This window comes from Podarcis raffonei, chromosome 5 (genome assembly GCF_027172205.1).
Source record: "Podarcis raffonei isolate rPodRaf1 chromosome 5, rPodRaf1.pri, whole genome shotgun sequence".
NCBI lineage: Eukaryota > Metazoa > Chordata > Lepidosauria > Squamata > Lacertidae > Podarcis > Podarcis raffonei.
In genome coordinates this window covers 60203208-60218793 of record NC_070606.1, presented here as the reverse complement: position 1 = coordinate 60218793, position 15586 = coordinate 60203208, and the positions used below count along the sequence as shown (strand labels likewise).

Genomic DNA, 15586 nt, shown 5'->3' with positions numbered 1-15586 from the left:
TGATTCTCTGCCTCATTTCCAGAATAAAAGTTTCAGAACACTTTGCGCATTGATCTAGACCCACTTAACTGGGCGTAAGTCCCATTTAATTTAATGAGTAGTCCCGTTTTACTTCTGAGTAGACATGTATAGAATTGCACTGAAAAGCAACAGCCCTATGCACACTTTCACCGGAATGAAATGCATTGAATACAGTTGGACTTTCTTCTGAGTAAACATATATAGGATTTCACTGTGAATGCATTATTGTAAATTCTTCATAAGAAATTTCCAACCAAAAGCATCTGTTTACCAGAAAGAGACAGGAAAAACTTTATGACCACTTGGACAATGGAACAAACTGCCCCAAAGTTATGGAATTTCCTTCCATGGAGAAACTTTTTAAGGATAAACTGGATGGCTAGTTTTCAAGATCTAAGGAAATCCTGCCAGTGAAAGAGGCTGTTTTCAATGAGGTCTCATTCCATCCCATTCACTTATCCAAAGTGCATATCTTGCCTGTTCTTCAGGACGGTTTTTTACAGCTTGGACTTGCCATTGACAAGGGTGATTCAAGGCTATGTGTCTTTTCTCCCTTCTGTACAAGTATAGAAAATTGGTCTAGTGAAGCACAAAACTCAATTTCATGAAAATTTTAGCTTTCTTTACCACCCAAGTAAGAAGGCTTTGGACCCTTATGTGGTAGGTTTGGAACATTTTCTGGAGACATCTCTGACGTCAGAGAATTGAGTAATTTAATATTTTCTGTGGTCAGAGAGAAGGAAGGACATCAGTGCCTTGCAGAGCTCCTTGTCCCTCCCAGCTACTTACAGAAATGGAATACATTTTTTTTAAAAAAAAGCACCAATTTGTTTTATCTGTATACTTTATATCAGCCTTCCCAACCAGGTGCCTTCCAGATGTTTTAGACTACAAATCCCATCATCCCCAGCCCATTCTGGCTGGGGCTGGTGGGAGTCACAGTACAAAACATCTGGAGAACACCAGGTTGGAGAAGCCTGTTTTATATAGAGTCCAGCTTTTTAAGCCACAGAGTTTGGGATATCTCAGCGTGATGTATGTTTGTTTGTTTGTTTGTTTGTTAAGCACAGCATACACATACCTCTGGCTTCCTTTCCCAGCAGCTTGGTCAGAGTGCTGATTGGCTGAAAGTTCCCATGCCTTTCTTCTCTTCCCTACCAGCACCCGGCCCGTTTGTCTTTGCTCATTAGAATGTCAGATGTACAATGAAGATGGTGTAGCTGTACATCAGCAGACAGGATTTACTTGAAAATTACTGCCTGCTCTGTGCTATTTTACACGTGCAACCCAATTCTGTGCATGCCTTCTCCCAAGTCAGTCAGTCATGCTTACTCCCAAATTCACTGGGGTTTACTAAGCATATAAGTAAGATTGCAGCCTCACAGCTAAAATGAGTAAATAAAAATGACTTCTAAAATTGCATCTTTTCTTTCTGTTTTATTTCTGTGCAATCGCTTTGCTTCTCCCTAACCTCAGGGACCATCACTGATAGTCATGGAATTGTTTTTTTGGCTATCACTGAATATCTCAGCTGGGATCTATATAACTGTGTACAGTAATTCCAGCACAGCCTTTAATGGAAACGGGGAAAATGTGTAGCATTGACCGTGTTCCCAAAAGTGGTTTTCACCAGATAACTTCACAACATTTTATCACATTAGCATCTATCTCTTGAAAAACGCTTGAATTTCTGCTGCCAGAAGAGCAGAGGACTTTTATCAGAGTGCAAGCTGGATAAGAAAGTAATGCTGTGTGCTGGATAGGGTGTGGTAGGGATACTTGAAGAATTTGTTTTTTGCAAATTCCAGTTCAAACTGGTCTGATCTGGATTAATGTAATTATTCACAAAATTTCACACTTTTCTGAATGTTGCAACTCAATTTTCAGCAGTTTAAACAAGGGATTGATTGGGTGTGTATTTTAATGTGAATTTTAGTGTGTATTTTAATGTGATTGGGTGTTTTATTTTAATGTGTTTGCGTGTTTTCATGCTGACTTAAAACCACATACAAACTGATGCAGAAATGAACTAAATTTTAAGATTGGCAAAATGAGAAACTGAAAGAAACTAAATTCTCATGTTTGTTCATTCTTGGTTAAACGTGGCAAAATGCATTTAAAATGAATATTTTGAGAAAGAGTATATTAGAAAAAGTATTTTAAGAGAAAAGGCCTTTAAAAATAAATATTTAAAAATTGGTTTTTATCTAACTAGCCCATCATGACGTACATGGAATGACTTTTGTAAGTACAGTGGAGCTTCCCCTACACTCCAGTCTGCTTCCCCCAACCCTCTGGAGCAGATCTGGGGGTGACGTGGGGGGAGAAGAGAGGGAGGTATTCCATTGCACTTGCAGAAGTCATTCTGCCCATTCACTATATAGCTGGATTCAATCCATATTTTTAAAATGTGAATTTTTGTGCAGGTTTTTAAAAATATTTGTTGATCAATGAAGGAAAAAAATGAATCCATGCAAAAGTGACACGGGTGAACACATGCAAAAGCAACATGGACTTCAATTGATTTGTCCATCGCTAGAGTATTGGACTTGAAAAAGAGACATTGCACTTCAAAATTTCATCCACACTAGAACCCCTTTGAATTAAGGCATTATTTTTCCACAGTTAGCAAGTTCCATATGGCGCTTATTATAGCACTATATTATCTGAAGATGCTGGTCCCTATGGCCAAGATTCTTCTATAATGTTTACTATGAAGTAGTAAGTCTCTTTCGGGGAAGGTTGCCTGTAACTTTATGAAGAAGCTTCCTCGTTGTGTCTTCTGCCTCTAATTGCTTCCTATTCATGAAGGCAGCAGCAGTGTTGAAGATCTTCTTAATTAGTCTCTGTTATTGTGTGGGGGGTGCTTTCTTTTCATTTTTGAATTTTCTTTTCAATTGTAAAATAATGCTATTTCAGAAAATAAAAAACAAGAAGAAATCCATAGTTAAAACTCACCAGGGTACAAATAATTGACTAATTAAGGGGTAATGAAAAGACAGATTATTGGTTGCACTGAACAATAAGAAAGCTTATAATTAAAGACACAGTAGCCGTAGTGCTTTGCTACTCCACATTGAATATTGCAATTGCATTTTACCTCTTAAAAACCAAACAAATCAGCTCTGCAAAAAGGCAACACAGACAACACAATCATTCCAACTGGTTGACTATGAGCTCATTTGAATTCTCCATAAAAATGATTGAATAAAGAATAGTAATTCCACACTATAATCTCTGCTCAGCAGTGAACCTCAATAGGTGACTTCCGGCCGGTCACTATTGCTCAGTTTAAACTACCTCACAGGGATGCTGTGAGGAAAAAATGGAGATGAAGACGTTTGTACTGTACTTCCTTGCTAGAAGGAACTAAATCTATTGTTAATACTTCAGTTGCTCTTAAGCATGGGAGCCAAGAATCTGTGGGGCTGAGGCAGAATGTAGAAGAATGTTCTGGGGATCCATCGCCTGCTGCTCTCTGAAATACTGATTAAGTCCTCTGGTGTTTTTTTTGCCAGGTGGCTGAACTCTCTTGGGATGTTGTCCAGTCAAGGCATTGATGTAGTAATGCGACACTCATTTTTTGACCATGGGCACAACCATCTTGTGGACCAGAACTTCAACCCTTTGCCGGTAGGTGTGCAACACCATGTTCCATTCTGCATCTTTTGAATTTGCCCCATCACCAGTCTGTTCTTATTGGGTCTCTGCCACACCAGATTGCTTGGTTTCCTTATCTATTTACTATAGGTATGCAGTGTGACCATGACCTCTTGTTTTGCCCTATTCTCCACACCTCTTTTTACACACACACACACACACACACACACACACACACACACACACACACCATCCTTTTTGCAGTTGCTGTTTCAGAACAGCAGTTATTTTCTTAACCAATAAAGATATATGACATGTTGACCCACACACACTACGTCTTGTATTCACATATTACTACATTATTCACACATTATTATACCCTCCAGAGAGCTCAATTTTTCCTCCAGAGAACTCAAGGTAGCATAGGTAATTCTCCCTCTCCTCATTTTAAGCTCACAAAACCCCTGTGAGGTAAATTAGGCTGAGAGACAGACCCAAGTGAGTTTCATGGCTGGGTGACGTTTTGAACTCTGGTCTCCCAGGTCTGAGGCCATATTCATACCATACATTTAAAGCACTACCACTACCACTATCATGGCTTCCCTGCCAAGAATTCTAGGAGCTGTGGCTTGTTAAGGGTGCTGAGAGTTGGCACAAGGTCCCTATTCCCCTCACAGCAGTACAATTCTCACAGTGGTTTTACAGGGAACTCTGGGAATTGTAGTATCACAGTGCTTTGAATATATGGTGTGAATGTGGCCTTAGTCCAACTTTCTAACCCACTAAACTACACTGCTTCTCCACTGTACTCCGATCTCCACTGTACTAGCTCTGTCCCATCTACATTTCTGGGTCCCCATTTCAGGCCAGGGCTGGCTGTCCCTTTCCCTGTTGTCAGATGTGCAACACAGCACCCACCCCTTTCTCTTATCTCTCTCCGCCCGTCCACTTGCAGTGTTTCTGCCATATCAGTCTCAGTTTTTCCTCCTTGCCTTTCCTGTTCCCAGTCAGTAAATCAGGGGATTTGTGCTTGACTTCTGTGCCCTTGACCTGTTCCTCAGACTCTTGGCTGCATCACAAAAAAAGAAAGAAAGAAAGAAAGAAAGAAAGAAAGAAAGAAAAAGCTACGAGCAGCTGAAAATCCACTGCTCCTTGTGGCCTGTTTGAACTCGGCTTGAAAATACATTTTTCCAGATTGGTTTCTTTCAGTGCTAATAGGAGACATTAGTTAATGTCAAGCACAACATGTTGAAAGCAGATGGGGGCAGGATTACCTCTGGAGCTGGAACTTGGTCCACTGTGAAAGTCTCTGTGGGACCCTTGTGGGGTACACAAGAGCAAGAGAGTCAGGGGTTTCTTGGGGGGGGGTGCACAAGCAGGAGTAGGGGGGGCAGGAGAGGAGTCTTAAGAGTCCTGAAAACATGCTGTAGTAACAACCAAAGTCAGGGCAGCCGGCTCCTTAGGGAAAGACTAAAGAGTCAGGAAAACGGAGCTGAACGCAGTTTAGATTTATAGGAACGAAGGTGAAAGGAGTTCACAACTTCACACAGCAGGGCAGTTCCCTCCAGTTTAATGCAAACCCGCTCATTTGTAGCTCTTCAAAAATGCTGAGGCCGTTGCTGTTCCAAGCGCTCAGGACTCTAATAAGGAAACCGTATGTAAAAGGTCTTTAAAAGTAGCAGGTTTTCTTTTCATCTTTTTTCAGTCTAATAAATTCTACACCTTGCAAGTGGAACTCTTGGCAGCGCCAAGAAGCTCTGGATCTCCTCGGCCAGGAATTTACAAGCCTGGTCCAGGGTACCAATCTGAGAGACACTGCCAGCAGGCCCCTGGAATGCAGCGGTGGGGATCTGGGAAGCAGAAGGGCTGCCGCAAATGCGGAGTCCTGCCTGTAATGAGCTGTAGATTTTGCATTCTTCTGCAGCTGAGTCCCTGGGAGACTCTGGACTTCTTACAGTTGTCTCTCAGATAATCAGCTGTTGGTTCTGGCTCCTTCAGCCTCACATCTTTGGGCATCAGGAAAATGGATTAGAGAAGTCAAAACCCCCTCCCCATTAAAAAAAGGAAAAGAATTGTCGAGTTGGAGGTGACTGTGAGGGTCATCTAATACAAAACCTTCAATCCAGGAATCTTTTGCCCAATGTGGGGCTCAAATCCACAGCCCTCTGATTAATAGTCCTGTGCGCTACCAACTGAGCTACCCCAGGTTCTTTGGGTGGATCCACGGTACAAAAGGACATCATGTTTTTTCCAGTGATCAAGGTACGTTGGAAAAAGCAGGTTATCCTTAACCCCCAATTCGTATTCTTCCCTAGAAAGACTGAGAGTGGGAGCATTTTTGGAGGCTTCTTTATTCATGATGCCTTGATCCAGAAGGGCAAAAAAAAAGGGAGGGGGAATCGGATCTGATTTGATATTTTAATGCTTTAATGAATTTGTCTTGTTCCTCCCCTAGAGGACTAGGTCAACAGGTGACTAATATGTGAAATAAATAAATCTGTCTAATAACGAGGTGGAGGGGAAGAGGAAAGGATATATAGCTTACAGATAATGATCAGCCTTCCAGGGGACACATGCAGAAGAACAAGTGTTACATAGTCCCAAACCAAAATTACATATGCCATCAACTGAGCATGCAAATATAATATTTATTTGTGATTTTATTTTGTATCTTTATCTTGTGAGCCATCCTGAGATCTTTGGGTGAAGGACAGTATATACATTTAATAAATAAAATAACAATATAAGTCATTTTCTCCTAAGTCACCACTATACCAGATGACTGAGAGTATGGGGGCCCCGGAAGGGTCCAAGTCTTGGGGGGGGGTGTATGTGTGTGAGAGAGATGTAGGAGAGTTTCCTGTAGGATTTGCAAGTGCTTCAAGGTAGTCCTAATGTGGAACAGGACTCCCTCTTCTGTGCTATTTATCTTCAGGGCACTGCACTTTGAATGGCTGTCCTTCCATTTCTTTTTTTAAAAGCATCTCTCATTGCACTTTTAGCCAATATCTTTCCTTTTTGCCCTCAGCAGGTGAGTTGCTAGAGGGTTTTTGTTTTTTTAAAAAAACCAGCAACAATAACAGCAAGGCCAGACTGAACCTGGGGTGAGGTGTGGCGGCCGCTCTTTTCCCGTGGGAGCTATCACTGAGATGAAAGCAGCCGTTTGGGCCTGTGTAGGGCTGCTGGGATGTGAAACCAAATCCTCCCTCTCGCTCGGTGACAAAGACTTTTCCACATGCTGCCTTTCCTTTGTGCAGACCCTTAGCTGCTGAGAGAAGCCGCGGCATCAATCACTGCCTTAGCCTGGCTGCCCATCAGCTGGCAACGAACTCAGGCTGGGCGCCCATTGCAAGAGCTCCGTTCCTTGGCTTTCCATGCCACGGCCCATCCAGCTCAGTCAGAATGAAAGCTCCAGCTACAGAGATGCTCTGCCGAAGCAGATGCTCTGATAGCTGAGCTCATGTGGCTGAGTTCAGAGATCCAGGGATAATTCAACCTGCCAACATGAGTGTCTTTCAACTCTGCTGCTGCTCTGAAGATCAAAGATAAAAGACAGCGTCTTCAAATACCACCCATATTCTACGAGCAGAAAATATATAGTGTAGAGGGACAAAGTTTTCTGGTCCTGCTAGATAGAAAAGTCACAAATCTGCACTTGCTACTTATGAGGAATAAACAGCTTGAACCAGTGGCCTTTGGATTGCCAGGAGGCTGGCCACTTGGCTACCCTAGAAATAGAAGGGGCCATGGTAGTACATCTTGCGTAGGTGCTGACTCAATTACACCTGCATCTTGGGTCACAAAGGCTTTAATTCTACACACACACATCCAGCTCTGTGGATGTAGAGAATGAAGTGGAAAGTGCCTTGCACAAAACAGCCATGGAGCCTTGATTGCCAATGGCACTGAACTCTGTTCCCATCCACCCCCATGCTCTGGACTCTGTCAGGAAGAGGTGATGACAAGGTACAGCTCAGCTATTCCTCCAGCTGCTGCAAGAGCCTGGGAGACTCTCTGCTCCTACCCAGCAGCCATCAGGGCAGGATCCAATTCCCATCATGTCACAGTAGTGCTTAGATCCAAGGCAGTCCTGGGCTGATCAGCACAGCTTCAGGTTCTGTGGCACATCACATGGCCACTCATCCCATTGAACAGATTTCAGCATCTCCCCAGATCCAGGAGAACTTGAAGGGTCAAACTTCTCTCTTGTCTTCCTTCTCCTGTCACGTCCTGGTTTGAGGGAAGAACTGTGGCCCAGTTGCAGGCAAAAGGTACTAGGTTCCACCTGTGCAACCTCAGGTAAGGCTGGGAGAAACCCTTGTCTGAAATCCTGGAGAGCCACCGCTGGTCACTGTAGACAGTACTGAGCTAGATAGACCAATGGTTTGGCTTAGGTTAAGGCAAGTTCCAATGTTCTCATAAGGGACGGGTTCATCAATTAGCTGAGCAGCAGTACTAGATTGGATACTAATGGTCTATGCCAGAGGTTTTCAACCTCTTGGCCATTTTCAGCTCCCTTGACCAACTACCTTCTCTCTGCAGCACCCCTGTGGGGCTCAGGAGCCCAGTTATGTCACCCCTTGCATGCCAAGCTGGTAGCATCTCACCCTTTTTCAAACACCCTCCCTTGTAGAGTGTTCCCTCCTCCTCTCCTCTCCCTTCTCCCTGGGAGTCCTCCAGGCAACCGCTGCAGCCACCCCTGATCTCTGAGCTGCCTCAGCTCCTGGCAGTTAGCAGCTCCTGGCCAGACCCTGAGGCATCATTCACCTTGGGAGCTTGTAGCCAGGGCTGCTGCAACTAACAGCTATGCAAGCCTTTGGGAGGCAGAGATGTGAGAGGGCGTCAGAGGAGGGAGGGAGGGAAAGATGGATAGAGGCCTGTGTTGCCCGTGGCACCCCTGACCATCATTCAAGGCACCCCAGGGTGCCATGGCACACTAGTTGAAAACCACTAGTCTATGCAACACCCTGTCCTGTGTCTAAGGGAAATGAAGGCCAACAGATGCTTGAAAAGGAATGTGTTAAGTGAGCTTCCAGGAAGAACATGACAATGGCAGTCCTCAGGAGATACTCCCAGACTACTCTCAGCTTACTCCCAGCTTTCTCCAGCCTGCAGGCCTAGTTAAGCCTGCCGGGCTTCCCAGTTTGGCCCATGGGAGCATTTTGCCCAGGCCATGCCTACCTGTAACTCACTGGGCATCACATGAAAGGTAAATCTGTTGTAAAGTTGTGGGGCAGGTAAGGCTGTGCTTGCAAAGGAGGAATGTGTCTGCATTCAGGCACCAAGGCTGCCTTTGGTCAGGGTCAGGCGTACTTCAAAGTTCCCCTAAAGTGGTCCTTGATCTGAAATTCTGTCTTCTCACACCCCTGGATGATATTGTTCACCACAAATACTCTCGGCCTTTTCTTTAAACACTCACAGCTCAGAATTGTGCTGCAGCCTCTAAAAATGAGTTCTGGGCAACTATTATTTGTAAAGAACAGAGTAACACACCCAGTAGGCACTTTGGCTGGGAGAAAACACCACACTGTCTGCCTCACACTTGCGTGCTAAGTGTGTGTTGTTCTCATACTTGTGGCTGATGGCACCCCTGTTGCTGCGCCTCATCTCATCTGCAGGCGTGAACATGCGTCTCTGGAAGGAACAGGACGTGAAGTGTGGAGAGCAGAACCACAAGTGACATTTAATGTTCTCCTCTGTTTGCCAATAATAGCTCTCAGAGGGCCGCGAGTGAAGGGACTATTATGCTGCTGCTACATGCCAGATTACAGCAACATTTATTCACCATGTGGTTAGTGCACAATTTCACAGCCCGGCTGGCCTGGTTGTAAAGCTATACTGGGCCCCTGGGAATGTATCCTGTAATGGCTCTGCCAGGAGACAGGCAGGTCTGCTGAATAGGACTGCATGGCAGGTCATCTTATTCACGCCATTCCCAACACCTTCTGCCTCTGGACATGTACCTGTGCAAAAAACCCCCAGGGTCCTCTGGCAAAACTCCCTGCAGTGGTATAACTGAGACTAACGGTCACTCATTCTACAGCAGCGTAATCCAATATAGGGCAGAGCTTGTAGGTTTTTGGTAGTTATAGTGAAAGGGAGAATTTGAGCAGAAGATGCAACATGGGAGAACAATATTAAAAGTAGATCTCTGACCTGTATTGAATGTGGTGTAATGACTCACCTGCTTTTATGTTTTTCTTTTTCTGTGGGGCAGGATTACTGGCTCTCCCTGCTCTACAAGCGACTTGTCGGGCCCAGGGTGCTCTCTGTGCACGTGGCCGGGCTGCAGAGGAAACCCCGACTTGGCAGGGTGATCCGTGATAAACTGCGCATCTACGCTCATTGCACCAGCTACCACAAGTGAGTTGTCACATGCCGCAAGCACAGCTTCTTGGAACAGGGGTAGGGGCTGGGGCACTGGTGACTGGAAGACCCAAGAGGGGTAACTCAGCATGGGCCACACCCTCAGACGAAAATGTCACTTGGCATGGAGGAGGAAGAGGAGGAGGAGGATTTGCTACTGTCATCTCTTTCACCTAAGGTCGCAGGGCAGGTTACAGCAATAAAAACACAACATTAAAAACAATTCAAAACAACTTGCAGTCTTGGAAACAAAAGTGGGTCCCAAAACGTATACATCTCTAGTGTCAAAACCCAGGGTAAAGAGGTGTGTTTGCAGCCAAAAGCTATTTAATGATAGCGATACCTTCCTGCTTCATCCTTCTGAGCAGCTATGGCCCTGTCCTTGCCAAGGAGCAAGTCTCTTACTGACACTTGGTGTCCCAGGGACAATTAATACAGCAAGGGAGTAGATCTTGTCTATAACCCACCCTTTCTTTACCCCCCCCCCAAAAGAAGGTTTAAGTTTTCCTCCGGCTGCAAGGAGGTTATAACAATTGTTTGGGGACCAGGATTTAAGGACCTGCTTTCTTCCCCCTGCTGCCCCTGCAATCTCTGTGTGCATATCTGCATCCTTACTTGCTCTGGTTGCGGCCCAGGTGGGTGGGGAATGGCTCTGGTGATGATAGGGAAGAGCAGCTATCTCTGGGACTAGGGTGAGTGCCTTTGCAGCCCAACTTTTATCAGGATGAGATCAAGAGAGTGTATTTTCCTCCAAAGGGCCCGGGGGTCTGGTTTCAGTTCCTCCCCCCCTCCACTCCCCTCACTTGGGGCACCCAGCCTAGCTAGGGTTTCTGTGATAAGCCTTTTCAAAGCATCCTCCTCCGAGCGCAGGGCCTGGGAGTCCCCTGTGTGCACACAGGTCCCCATTGTTGCTTCCTCATTTTGGGCAGATGCTTTCAACAAGCTTCCCCCTCCAGGAGGGAGTCTTGGCCAGTGACTGACAGGTAACTGGCAACTGGGATAGGGACAGGTGGGAAAGGAAAGGGAGCAGGAGCAGGCACAGGTGGGCAGGTCATCCCATGCCCTGGGCATTTGGAAGAGAGACTGCTATTCACTCTCTCTGTCTTCTGTTTGGGGCATTTCTGGCTAAGCTCTCTGCAGAAGCATGAGTACTGTAAAGAGCTTTAGACTCTAGAAATATGGTCTGAGAAAATAATATTTATAAAGCTCTGAGTGCCTCATGTTATCTTTACAAAGATCCTGCAACAGAATTGTATTATTGTCCTCATATTACAGATGGGGTCCAAGGCTGAGAAGGTAAGTGATTTGCCTAAGGCCACATAGTAAATCCATGCAGTTGAGGGGAGGTTTCAGCTGGGGATTCCCATCTCATGCTCTTAACTTTTCCACCATTTTTCAAACATTCCAAAAGGTGGAGCTTCCTTTAGCAATGTAGCTTCCTTCTGCCCTGTAAACTGACCTGCTTTGACAGTCTTAATGCTGGTGGCGCTTCTCAGGGCCAGCTGCAAATTATGGCTGATTCAGAGGGATTCGCTTAAAACTGCAAGTGCCTGTTGTCATGCATGTTGGCTGCAAAACACACATTAATGACTCTAGAGCCCACTTGACCATCCCATTGGTTAGAAATGCAAGAGCAGCCAGTTTGTTACACACTCACCCTTGAAGTGTTGAAGTGGCTGCCCCCATGGCTATATCAAAGAGCAGTGGACTTGAAAGGCTGTCTAGTCCAGCTCCCTGCTGCAAAGCAGACCCCTCCTTCCATCACCCAATCAGCCTATGCACTCTGGACCAGAAAATGCCACGTACATAGCACTGTCCTCGATCCTTTATCTTACCAGATTGGAACCACACTGAAGAATCCATCCCTAGGTAACATCACCTTGAGGTTACTTAAAATCATGGGATGCAACAGTTCCATTTTGTGTCCTGTCTTCACCCAGGCTAGATCACTTGGCCAAGACATTTTAATAGCTCCACCTTACTGGAGAAATAGGGCTCTGTGTGTGCTGAGGAGTTCAGAGGAGCTGTGCATTGCATCCACATCATCACACTGGCCAGCTATTGCAGGATATGTCAGGGCCATTCTCTTGCCAAACTTTTCTTTGCAAAGGAGAGAGAAAAGGAAAGTGACGTGACAGGGCAACTTCCTGAATTGGAAGGGCAGGAAACATTTCATACTGTCATGAATTTCAGCTAGACAAAAAGGTCAACAGCTTCTGCATAATATGGCCCCATCCTCCAGTTCCTTTGACTGGAGTGATTTTATCTTGGGATCTGCGGAGCAATAAGGGAAGTCCTCAACCTTGATACTAACAGGAGGTATCTAGGGAAGTGTGCACACAACCGACCCTTAGCCACCTTGTCTCTATCTCACACAGCCACAACTACGTCCGCGGCTCTATCACACTTTACATCATCAACCTGCACCGGTCCCGGAAGAAAATCAAGCTGGTGGGAACCCTTCGGGACAAGCTTGTCCATCAGTATGTGCTGCAGCCCTATGGGCAGGAAGGGCTACACTCTAGGTGAGCACTATCATCCTGGTAGGCATTGAAAAGTGGTATTAGAACCCAGCCTCTCCTGATTGACAAGAAAGACCACTGCTGCTAGAGTTCAGTGCCTTTGGGGTGGGGGGAGAGGGAGAAGGCAAGCTACTGATGCAGGTATCAGGCTTGTGATGCTCCCCATCAAGTCCCCATTCAGTACATGCACCACCTTTACAAGATGCTGAGCCTGCCTAATTTTGATGTAAATTGTAAATCCCATCTTTCAGCTGACCAACAGTTGATCCCACAATAAATCTGTTAGCCTGTAAGGTAATGAAGGGTTCCCCCTTTCACGGTCTTTTCCTGCAACAGGCTAATTTAGCTACCCCTCTGGAAGTTGCTTCTCTAATGTCATTCAACTTTATATTACCACTGTAGTACCAAGTAGTTCCTTTCCCCCAACAATCCTCCCGTGCCTGGCTAGACTTCTTATGCCCTTTAACAGGACTAATTTGTAAATTGCTACACACTCTCCATTTGTTTACTGTATTTGCCTTATTATCAATCAGGTCAGTGAAGCAACAGGCACCTAAAATGAAACAACATATACAGTAGGCTGTGCTGGTGCACATATCTTTGAGCATCTGCCTGTATTAATTGGGGGAGGTGTGGACAGGGTGCACTGCAAAGCAGCAAAGAGAGCACAATGTAATTGTCAGGAAGATTCTCAGCTCTGATGGTCTAGAACTTCATTTGACTTGCCGACTAGCGTATTTGCTACTATTATAGCTGCATAGTTTGTGCACTGATGTCCGGTGGGAAAGTGTTGTCTGCTAGTATGGAATGAGTCTTACTACTCCCATGTGCCCCAGCCAGCCCTGGACCTTCACATGACATTGCCCTCAGAGTCCAGGCCCCTTCAACTCCTAGAGGTGCAAAGCTGGTGTGGCCACCCTCTTGAATATCAGTTCTCCTGCATCTTTCCTCCTAGCCACAAAAGACACCTGTGGCCATCTCAAAGCTGGGCCACCATTCCTTTGTGTCTAGGACCAGCCTTTCCCTTGTGCTCCCCTAAGGTGGTTTTCTCATGCATTTGCTCTGTGTGTGCAGGTCAGTGCAGCTTAATGGGCAGCCGCTCACCATGGTGGACGACGGGACTCTGCCCACGCTGAAGCCACGCCCCCTCCGCCCTGGCCGGACCCTGGTCATCCCACCGCTCACGATGAGCTTCTATGTGGTGAAGAACGTTAATGCCCTGGCCTGCCGATACCGGTAGCTCCACCCACCCCACTGCCAAGGACAAACCTGCTAGGCCTCGGGGTGGGGGCATCTGCTGCCAAGGGCTTCCTTCTTGGGTAGACTAGGCAGGTAGCACAGGGAAAGGAGAATGAAGAATCGCTATGGGTGCCCGCAAGCACTGGGCATCCTTGGATGGCGTGTGGTTATGATGTCAACAACACCATATGCAGTGGCTCCTCCATGATGAATTGGGAGAGAAAGGGGGGTTCAAAGTCAGATCCCCCAACCATCCTCTTATGGAAAAAGCATTAAGCCAGAGTCAAGAGGAATTGGCCAGCAAGCTGTCCCACTGAAGGATGGAGCACTGAGTTGCTGCTTCAGAAACTTGGAAGAGCACAGAAACTTGAACCTTCTGCAAAATGACAGATCCAGGGAAGCTGCCCAGAGCATCCTGCCCTTGACAGCCTGGGAAAGGTCTTAAACCCTGTGCAGAGATGATGATCATATAGTGGAGACATTGTGCCACCTTGTGGGCAGGCGGAAAGGCTTTACTTGCTGAACATATGCAAGGGCAGGATGCAGAACTGATCAACAGGAGAAGCCTCAGAATCATCCTGGGCCCCTTCAGCTTTATTCCTTCGGGAGCTGCTCCCTCTGCTGGCAACTGGCAGTAGAACAAGCTATGCAGCTGTCCTGCGTGGGATGGAGCACACTGGCTATGCAAACAGAGGCAGTTGCACATGGCACTATGAGGCATGTGCGCATGCAGGAGCCAGAAGAGCCTCTTACAGAAATAAGCAGCCAATTGGGCTGACGGGGAAAGATGTGCAGCATATGTCCATCCGGATAAGAAGAGCCACTGGGGTGTCTGCAGCTGTTTTGAGTCCTGTGGCATTGTGGGGTGGGGGAAGAAGAGGTTTGGTCTTGGCTACTGTCAAATTATGCTGCCTTCTGGGAGCATTTGCTGTAAATGTTAATTATTAAATTATATTTTCTGAAGAACTCTAAAAGATCCTTGGAACAGAGCTCGGGACAAGGGTCTCTATTGGACCTCCTGGGGGATTTTCAGATATTTGAATACTGGGGTGCAAGGTAGGGGGGAATCGCCATTCATAAAGACAGCCACTTGAAAGTTGGTATAATATCCATATCTGAGCATGCTTGAGCCTGGGTTAGGGTCCTTCTACTCTCTGCAGTTGGTATTTGCATGCAGCCAGGTGTCACACTTAGGACCAGATGGCAACCAGATGCTCTTATCAGCACCCCTGCCTCTGTTTTCTTGGGACCAGCACCATCCACACCCCTGGATTCAACCTAGGGATCAAGCCTGTTACACTCACAGAACCTTTGCCAACCTTTTGCCCTTCAACTACAACTCCCATCAGCCCCAGTCAGCCAGCCATGCTGACTGGTAGGAGTTGCAGGGAATGAACACACTGTATGATAATATGCATTCAGTGATGGATGCAGGGACCGTTTTGGGAGTGCTGTACACACAGCAGCATCCTCATGCTGCCCCAGAGTCACACAATTTGTCCATCTAAAGTGAGTTCTGCTGGAATGGTTATAATCCATTTGGTGCCAAGAACGCACTTCTCAAGTGCTTGCTGCTCATATGTGGATACAGAGATCATGTCCTATTGAGGCAGACCTACTGACATTGCAGGGCTGTGCCGCTCCCCCTCACAGTGTTTAACTTGCCTGTGGATGAATTAGACAAAATAGGAAGTAGTACAATAACTTAGCTGCCTTGGTATATCGATATATATCCTCTGTGTAACAACACAGTTTGCAGCACCTCCCCTTCATATGACTATGATTTGTTTTTTCTTAAAAAAACTTCTGTAGAAGCACCACTTGAGGAAAGGGAAACA

At 46.0% G+C, this 15586-nt stretch overlaps 1 protein-coding gene across 3 annotated transcripts in view; it reads left to right on the top strand.

The window, feature by feature from the left end:
• Positions 1–14261, top strand: part of HPSE2 (heparanase 2 (inactive)) — a 113237-nt gene extending 98976 nt beyond the window's left edge. For all 3 annotated transcript variants that reach the window (XM_053389543.1, XM_053389544.1, XM_053389542.1), the window contains 4 exons: positions 3540–3654; positions 9839–9984; positions 12366–12512; positions 13584–14261. In XM_053389543.1, coding sequence (XP_053245518.1) covers positions 3540–3654; positions 9839–9984; positions 12366–12512; positions 13584–13749 — 574 coding nt within the window. In that variant the 3' untranslated portion in view covers positions 13750–14261. The remainder of the gene's footprint in view (positions 1–3539; positions 3655–9838; positions 9985–12365; positions 12513–13583) is intronic.
• The last annotated feature ends 1325 nt before the right edge of the window (positions 14262–15586 follow it).